Here is an 8,533-nt window from a genome sequence, read left to right as displayed (position 1 = left end):
AAAGGAAACATAATCGAGCTGCACGTGCAACACGAATTTTCGTGCATTTCTCTGACGTACTCCACAAAACAACGGCGTGAAATCACCAAATTTTAGGTTTTGACGACAACGTGAGCATACAACAATGAACCATCCATTTTCTATTTTGACTTTAATACCGTTCGTACGCATCCAGTTACTGGATAACAGTTTGCCGGTAAAGGTAAACTAGACGGAATAATCGAAAAATACTTGCGACTGCGCTAAGCTTTATTTTGGAATGACATTTCCGTTGACGTTGCGGTTGTTTAATAATAGGGAGCTTAAGCAACGACAACGGCGACGGCAACGAGAACGTCATCTCAAAATATACATTCGCGTTATTTTAATCGCTTCGTGACTATTTCAACGTTTTTAATATGACAGGGGTGTGCTAGTTCCTCAAAGATGACACTGGTAGGAACGGCGGTTAATTTAGGGGAGGAAATAAAAGTTTATCCTCAAGTGCTGACGTTGTTCATAAAACCTCAAATTTGGCTATTTCACGTTGTAGTTTTGCTGACGACGGCAAAGAAATGGACAAAAGTGAAAAACGCACGTGCAGGGCGTGCAAAGCTATTGTTTTTGCCTACTAAATGTGCAAATTTGTGACGTTCTCGTTGTCGTCGCCGTTGTCGTTGCTTAAGCTCCCTAATATTTAGTTTCACTAGCAACCTTTGTGGCTTCCCCAATAGGCGTTGACAGAAGAATCCACCTTAAAAAAAGGGGTTTCTCTCCACTAACTAAAACATTAGGGAGCTTAAAGGCCGGTTTTCACCAGTGACAGAGTCAGAGTCGTAATCATAAGGGCAGAGCGATACGATCTAGTGAAAATGAAATTGTCGGAGTGGCAAGCAGAATACCGATTCCGCTTATGACTCCGTCGCTTACGATCCAGTGAAAACTGTACTTTCGGAGTCGGAAGCAGAAGCGGAAAAGCATTGTGATTGGTGGGTTCTTCGGCTTCTGCTTCCGACTCAGACAATCTAGTTTTCACTCCGATTCCGTCGGACTTATGACTCCCGCTTACCACTCCGATCTTTGATTTTTACTACGTCATAAGCGCTCTTAGGACTCCGTCCCTACTGAAAACCAGCCTTACTTAAGCAAGACGACGACGACGGCTACCAGAACGTTGTCTAAAAATATTATTTCCCGTTACTGTAATGATTTTGCAATTACCACAAGTCACGTGGCTTGGAAATTGTGTGTTCGCATTCCAGGAACAAAAACGGTGTGGATAGTTACAGAGCTCGTTTTTGCGTGACTAAAGCTGGCGAATCGACTGACTAAGAAGGGACTGCTGGCAGTCTAGTTAAATGTTGGCATGTGTTTTAGTGACGGTTTATATTAAAGTCTGTCTTGAGGTTACATTCATTAACCTCCAACAAAACAATAGTTTAATTCTGTACTACTTTTTTGCAGGTGCCCATCTGATGGGCTCCTGTTATGCGTTATTTCCAGCCGCCATTGCTGACACTGCGGTCGTCAGGAAATTGCTCACACAAGACTACAAAAGGCGAGCTGAGTTCAGTCCGCTTCTTTGGAGCAAAGCTATGAAGTTACATCTGGATGAAGTCTACACTAGACTAAAAATTGTCTCAAGACCGAAAAGGATTGTTCACCCTGCAAGCTTGGAAATAGATTTGGGTAACATTTTCAGTTGTGAAGGCGACGTTTCCATGGCCTTAGCAGAGGGAAGTCCGGGAATCGGCAAAACCACCCTTTGTCTTAAACTTGCTTATGACTGGGCGAATGAGTCAATGCCTTCTACCTTCCCTAAATTCAAACTTGTGTTGTTGCTCAAATGCAGAGACTTGGACGGAGACATAATGGAAGCCATTAGTGAACAGCTGCTACCCGACGACATCGCGGTAAAGACCAAGGAAGGTCTCCTGAACTTTATCACGGACCTTGTTAACCAGAAAAGAATTCTTATCATTTTGGACGGATTGGACGAGCTCCCTGAGAAATCACAGCATCATGTGAGCAAACTTCTCAAACGGAGTATTTTACCGTTTTGCTATGTGTTAACCACAACTCGACAAGAAAAAGGAATTGAAGCCAGGAAACAATTTGCATTTGATATTTGTGTTCAGATTGAAGGATTCACTGAAGAAGATTCTTTTGAGTACATCAGGAAGCATTTTAAGAATATTGATCCATCCAAGGGAGAGAGGCTCATTGAGGAAACAAAAGAAAACACTTTCTTGCATGCCCTGCAAAAAAATCCTCTAAATTTACTTCTCCTTTGCGTTGTTTATGAAGATCATGAAGGAAAACTGCCGTCTTCCCGTACTAATCTCTATCAAATCATTGTCCGGTGTCTGTTGAGAAGATATTGTGAGAAGAACAGTGTGAAGGCTTGTGAAGAGGACAGCGATTTGGAAAAGCAATTTGAAGCAAATATCCTTGTTCTTGGAGAGCTGGCTTGGGAATGCTTGCTGAATGATCGTCATAGTTTTCGGGAAGATGAATTAACAAAGTTTGAAAGAAGTGATGACAAATTAGTAGTTCGTTATCTCGGCCTTGTATTCAAAGAAGAAAGTTTAAAGAGATTGAAACCAAATCATGAATACTTCTTTCTTCACAAGTCGTTCCAAGAGTACATGGCTGCGTTCTATATTGCGCATAAGTTGCGAAGAAACCAGTTTAAAGTATTTAAGCGCTTAAGCTTTCATCAGTTGGTCATAAAATTTCCGCAAGTGTTTTTATTTGTGTGTGGGATACTGCTTGAGGACGCAAGTACTCTATTCACCCAAATTGGTGAGGAGCTAAAGAGTTACTGGGACTGGCTCCAATGCAATTTAGAAGAAACTCGTTTCTTTCTTGAGAGCTTTAGTGAAAGTGGGAACCCTGAACAAATGGCTTACACTCTGTTTCCATTCATACCTTTTCCACGGGTCCTACAGTTATTTGTAGATCCCAATGAAGTCGGCAATTATGTTGGTGGCGACTTAGTTAGACTTCTAAGTACGTGCACAGGAATTCCCGAGGTTCCTAAACCAGCTGAAGTTCACCTTAAAATAACGATGTCTTGGGATTTTACCGTTTTTAGGGAGCTTGCGTCTATTCCGAATGTAACATCTATTTACTTCCTTGCAGACAAGTACATTTTCAGGGAACCTGAGTTTTTTAAAGAAATTTCCAATTTCACATCTTTGTCCGAATTGACGCTACCATCTGCAGTTGAGTGGAAAATTGTTGCTGATTACCTAAGAACAAACAAAACCTTAGAGAAATTGACATTTGCTTTGTTCGATGAGAGTGACGATGGCTGGGCCAAGGCTCTTGACGCTGGATTATGTGCGGATACACCACTGTCTACTGTCGGTGTCAGAATTCATGGTTCATTGAGTCCAGCTGCTTTACAAGCTTTAGAGAATCTCTTATTTAACAAATTTTTGTCCTCTCTCTCTTTATATATCTACGGAGATATGAAAGACTCGCTTGCTGTGGTCCTAGCAAGAGGCCTTGCAGGTGAAATTGCAGTTAAGGAAGTTGATTTGTGTGTCAGTGGAAAGCTGAGTCTTCATGGTGCTAAGTTAATAGAGCGAGGTATCGTAGGAAATAATTCCCGTACTAAGTTGATTGTTTCTCTTCGTGGAGAGGTTCCTGATAATTGGCAGGCTCTTGGGAACAATCTGCATTCACGATTCGGACAGAAAACACCCGCTTTAATTACAATCCACCCTAATACCTTCAGCAAAGTGACAGCCAGTCAGGTGGCACATTTTCGTCCTTTCGGGATTATGGGTGGCTCACGTGTACGACAAAATGTTACTCTAAATGTCTGGGGAGAGTTGGGTGGTGATGGTGCAGAAGCTTTATTTGAAGGCTTATCGCGCAAGCATGTGTCTCACCTGACATTAGACATCCACGGAAAGTTAACCGATGACATTCTTAACACCACCGCAAGATGGGTTGAGGAACGAAATACACAGTCCTCCTTAACCATCAACGCTTGGGCACAGTTAACCAAAAAGGAGAAAAATCTTTTCGAGGAACTTAAATTAGACAAGAATCCAGCAGTTACCCTTAATGTGCGTGACGTTCCTGCTCCTCCAGAAGAATCGCGTGACAACGAATTTGTTTCTATTGACAACCTTGATTCTCTCATTGCGCTCTTTAAGGAAGGCAAAAATACCAGGAAAAAACATAATCTCAGCGCTAGAATCAGTATTGAGAGCGACGACGAGGCTGAAGAGTGCAATGTTTTGCCAGGAAAGGAAATTCTTAAAAACAGTGATTTGGGCAACGGCGTGCACGCTGGAGTAGCAAGCAATTCCAACTTCAGTCGTGAACCAAACGTTCATGCTCCGCCAGAAGAATCGCGTGATGACGAATTTGTCTCTATTCACGACGTTAAATCTCTGATTGCGCTCTTTAAGGAAGCCAAAAATACCGGAAAACAGAATCTCAGCGCAAGAATCAGCATTAAGAGAGACGACGACGAAGACAAGGACGATGACGATGACGAAGACGACGACGAAGATAGCGAAGACGACGACGGCGAAGACGACGACGGCGAAGACGACGACGACGATGACGACGACGACGGCGAAGACGACGACGATGGCGACGACGACGACGATGACGCTGAAGGGTGCAATGGTAATTTATTGGATTTGACAAGAAAGGAAACTCTGAAGAACAGTGATTTGGGCAACGGCGTGGATGTTGGAGCAGCAAGCAATACCTCATTCATTGCTCCCACTCCGCTAAATATCAATTATACAAACTTCAGTCGTGAACCAGAAGATGGTCTTGATCACGTCTTGGCAAGCAACACCACACTGAATGATCTCCGTTTGACATTCGACGACGACGACGACGACGACATGAGCTATTCATGGGCACTTCCCCTGGGAGATGGTTTGGCACGCAACACATCACTGAAGAATCTTACCCTAGCAATTCACTACTACAAGGAGAAGAGCGGTAAATGGAGAGAAAGCCTCGGCAGTGGTTTGGAACGCAACACATCACTGAAAAATCTCACTGTGGTAATGGAAAACAACGCTAACGAAGTTGCAGGTGAACTGGGCATTGATTGGGCACGTAGCACATCAGTGGAGAATCTCTTTCTAACAGTTAACAGCGACTCAATTGTATGGGATTCGTGGACAGGCGGTCCAGGCACTACAGGCGAAGAATTGGCACGTAAGAAATCTCTGAAGAGTCTCACTTTGACAATTAACAACTTTGGCGAATTAACGCTTTACTGGGAAGTTGACAAGAGCTGGGAAAACAACTCACTAAATAATTTCTCTCTGACAATTAATAACTACGGCAATATACGTCCTCGTAGTTGCTTCAAAGGGTTTTTTTTTCAATTTAAGTCTTTAACTACGTTTAATTTGACACTCAACTTGTGCGGCAAACCAGGTGAAGACATTTTATATGGTCTTTTGGAGGAAGCAGTGAAAAGTCAATCACTTAAGACACTGAGATTGAAAGTTAACGATTCACAAATTACAAATGGCCGCCGTAGATACGACTTCAGCAGATATGTGGTAACGTCTCCATCACTTTCGCTCTTAGAAGTAACTGTCAGCTTCTATAGTGTGGAAAAAAGTTCGAGAGAATGAAAGTTGGAACGTAAAAGCGGTTGCTTTGGAACACTGCAGGTACCCACCTATCGGATTCTCTTAAAGTAGAGTATAAGTTGTCCAGTCAGTCCCTCTGTTGTTTTTTTGTCGCGATTTTGCAATTTCCTAGCTTAGGATAGCAAATTGTCGCTTACGAGGAGAAAATTGTCTCACTTTCGGATCATCTGATTCGAAGACAAAAGAGGGAAGCGCCATCAAATTTCTTCTCTTTTGTTCTGGAAGATGTCCTGGTTTTTGTAATGGTGAACTTCATTCCCATTGCTATCGTCGGCTTGACTAAAACAACTGGGTATAAAGAAGGCGCCGACTCTTTCTTCCAGCGAGTCTTTTCCGTTTTAATGTAATGTATGCAGAATGAATGTAAGAAATAAATGTTCTGGCCCCAGTTGTTCGAACGATAGATAGCGCTATCCACCGGATAAATCACTATCCAGCGGATAAACACTGGCAAAACTAATTGAGTTATCCAGTTGATAGTGATTTATCCGGCGGATAGTGCTATCCATTGTTTGAACAACTGGGGCTTGTACTGTAATCTAATGTATGGAAAATGTTTTTAGAAAAAATTTTCTTGAAGTCAGAAAATTTTCAGGTAATTTACCCGTGACTGTAAACAGTAATTAACTAACCAGTTTCTTATAAGGACTTTAGCGTTAGTAACTTGTGCCGATCAGTTACTTGATTTCGTGTAGTCTTTCTGCATGCATAACATTTTGTGTAATTATGCCATGACTCTCAATAACATTAGTTTAATCTTAATCTGGTACATCAAACAGGAAGTCAAACATCTTCAATGATCATTGTTTTCGCGCAGACAAGAGATTGAATCGATGAGTGTTATGAGCAAAATCAGGGAATTTACTCACAAGCTTTTCGGGTGATAGACAGCAAGTGCAAGTGAGACGATGACCTTTTAAATTTGTCTTGATGTTAACACATTTGAATTACTAATTATCTTTATTCTTCTAGAGGTGATTTGTTTTCAAGTTTGAAAAACCTACCGCATCAACAAATTGGTTGCTGTGACCCCTATGATGTTTTCTTTCTGTCAAAGCGTCAGACGCAATATGAATGAAACAACTCCGTCCCATGCGTTCGTTGGAATTTGTGTTTGGTTGTCATTGAAGATGACTGTCGAAGACCTCGGAGTTTGTAAAACATTCTTCCATGGCGATCAAGGATGACTCAAGATCTGGAAACCAAGGAAGACAAACAACGTGTTGTAAAATAGCACAAACGAATTCAAGCCTGCAAGCAGCTGTCTTTTTAATTGTAGTACTGAATTTCGCAGAGCCTTGTATGCTTTGTTGGAAGAGTGGCAAGTAATCTACGACCACAGTTACAGTTCCTTTTATAGAGCGTGTTGGTCAACTTGGTGTCGGAGCTCAGGCGTTGTGAGTGACGCAAGGGAACCAGAATTGTGACGTAGTAGCACAATGGTGGAACTACATTAGTTTGGTTAAGCCTCAAGAGAGACCGCTGCCCAGGAACAAGGACAGTTCCTATGCGCCATGCAGCTGTCTGTCAACCCTCGCATGATTAATCTGTCAGATTGAAGCAATCTAGTTGTATTAATCATGCGCGTATGTATGCTCTCGTTCTTGCATTTTTGAAGCATGTTTTTACTGAAAATGTAACATAACGGTTGTTGCCTGTTACTGAAGGAACATTTTTTCCGCACGTCCTAGGTTGCCATACATAAAGTAGATCTTTGTAGCACCACGAAAAGAAAAGACACTTTGGAAAGGTATCTGTTTCCAAAAGTTCTTTTGGCTATTCAGAGGTTCCAACCACTGTAACAAAAGATATCCTTGTTTTGACTTCAAACAAAGCTCTATTTGGTACAATAAGTAACAATAGTTTATCTCAACACGTATCCCCCCTTGTATATTTAAGCCAACACTTTCTTATGCAATTTTATTGAGTGGCAGTTGTCGCATGTAGATTTCTTATTTCCTAACGTTTTAAAGTTACTTGCCTAGAAGGTAAAGCAGGTTAAGCAGGCCAAGAAGGTCTCAACTTGTGATTTACGTTAATATTTATTGGTCTTGGATGTTTTCTCAAATTTTGACCAAGTCGTTCCAAGGTCACTCAACGTCAGAAATTTCATTCAAGTCCTTCGAAGAAATTTGAAGACATAATGGCTTAGAAATCTAATATGTTAACAAGTTAGCTGGGAAAACATAAAGGTAACTTTCGTCAATGGTTACTTGTAGAGATCAATTGAACTTTTGTAGTTATTACTTGAAAGATGCAATTTTTACAGTGGTTATTTCCAAGGCAGTAGTCTTATTTCGAATTGTAATTAGTAAAAGAAATTAGTTTCAAAGCCTTTCGTTATGTCATTGAGCTATGACAATCACCGTGGCTTTTGAGGGATCGTTTCAAGTCGGCACTGGAAGGAAGTGGCATAACTTGTACATTCTCGTCCCAAGAGCCCTTCGTTTCTTTTGGTCACGTCCGACCACGTGGCCAAAAGAAACGGCAGGGCTCTGGGGACGAAAATAAAACCTATCAGGCCGACCGCAGTGATGGCCAGTGTATTGCCATGGCTCCTACTCGTTTCACCTCCGGGGGTGCGTTTGGGAGTGAGGGCACCCAGTGATGATGCGAACAGTAAAGCTGTAATGGGGTGGCATGTTCTTACAGTAGATATGAATTAAAACTATGAGTTCGGACTTACCGGACCCCGTTTTGAAATACCCAACTCTTTTTTTAGCCTCGCTTGTCATGGAGCAATTAAGAGAAAAATTAGGTGTGCAAAAAACTTCCTTTTCTAACATGAAACAAAGCTCGTTAAGGATACTTTTTGGTCGAAATATCAAACACAAGCCTTATTAGTGACTTGACAACAAAAAATGGTGATAAAGCGTTGTTTATTCTAAGGAATCGAGCGCACTCTT

The 8,533-nt window shown here is 41.7% G+C and overlaps 1 protein-coding gene across 3 annotated transcripts in view; it reads left to right on the top strand.

Moving 5' to 3' along the window:
- The window catches only part of LOC138049130 (uncharacterized), a 49,942-nt gene extending 41,636 nt beyond the window's left edge, over positions 1–8,306 (top strand). For all 3 annotated transcript variants that reach the window (XM_068895274.1, XM_068895272.1, XM_068895273.1), the window contains exons 14-15: positions 1,444–5,648; positions 6,600–8,306. In XM_068895274.1, the coding sequence (XP_068751375.1) occupies positions 1,444–5,609 (4,166 nt within the window). In that variant the 3' untranslated portion in view covers positions 5,610–5,648; positions 6,600–8,306. The remainder of the gene's footprint in view (positions 1–1,443; positions 5,649–6,599) is intronic.
- Positions 8,307–8,533: the final 227 nt, after the last annotated feature.

This window comes from Montipora capricornis, chromosome 5, assembly GCF_036669925.1.
Source record: "Montipora capricornis isolate CH-2021 chromosome 5, ASM3666992v2, whole genome shotgun sequence".
Taxonomy (NCBI): Eukaryota; Metazoa; Cnidaria; class Anthozoa; order Scleractinia; family Acroporidae; genus Montipora; species Montipora capricornis.
Note: the sequence above shows the minus strand (reverse complement) of the source record. Positions and strands in the feature narration are given on the sequence as shown.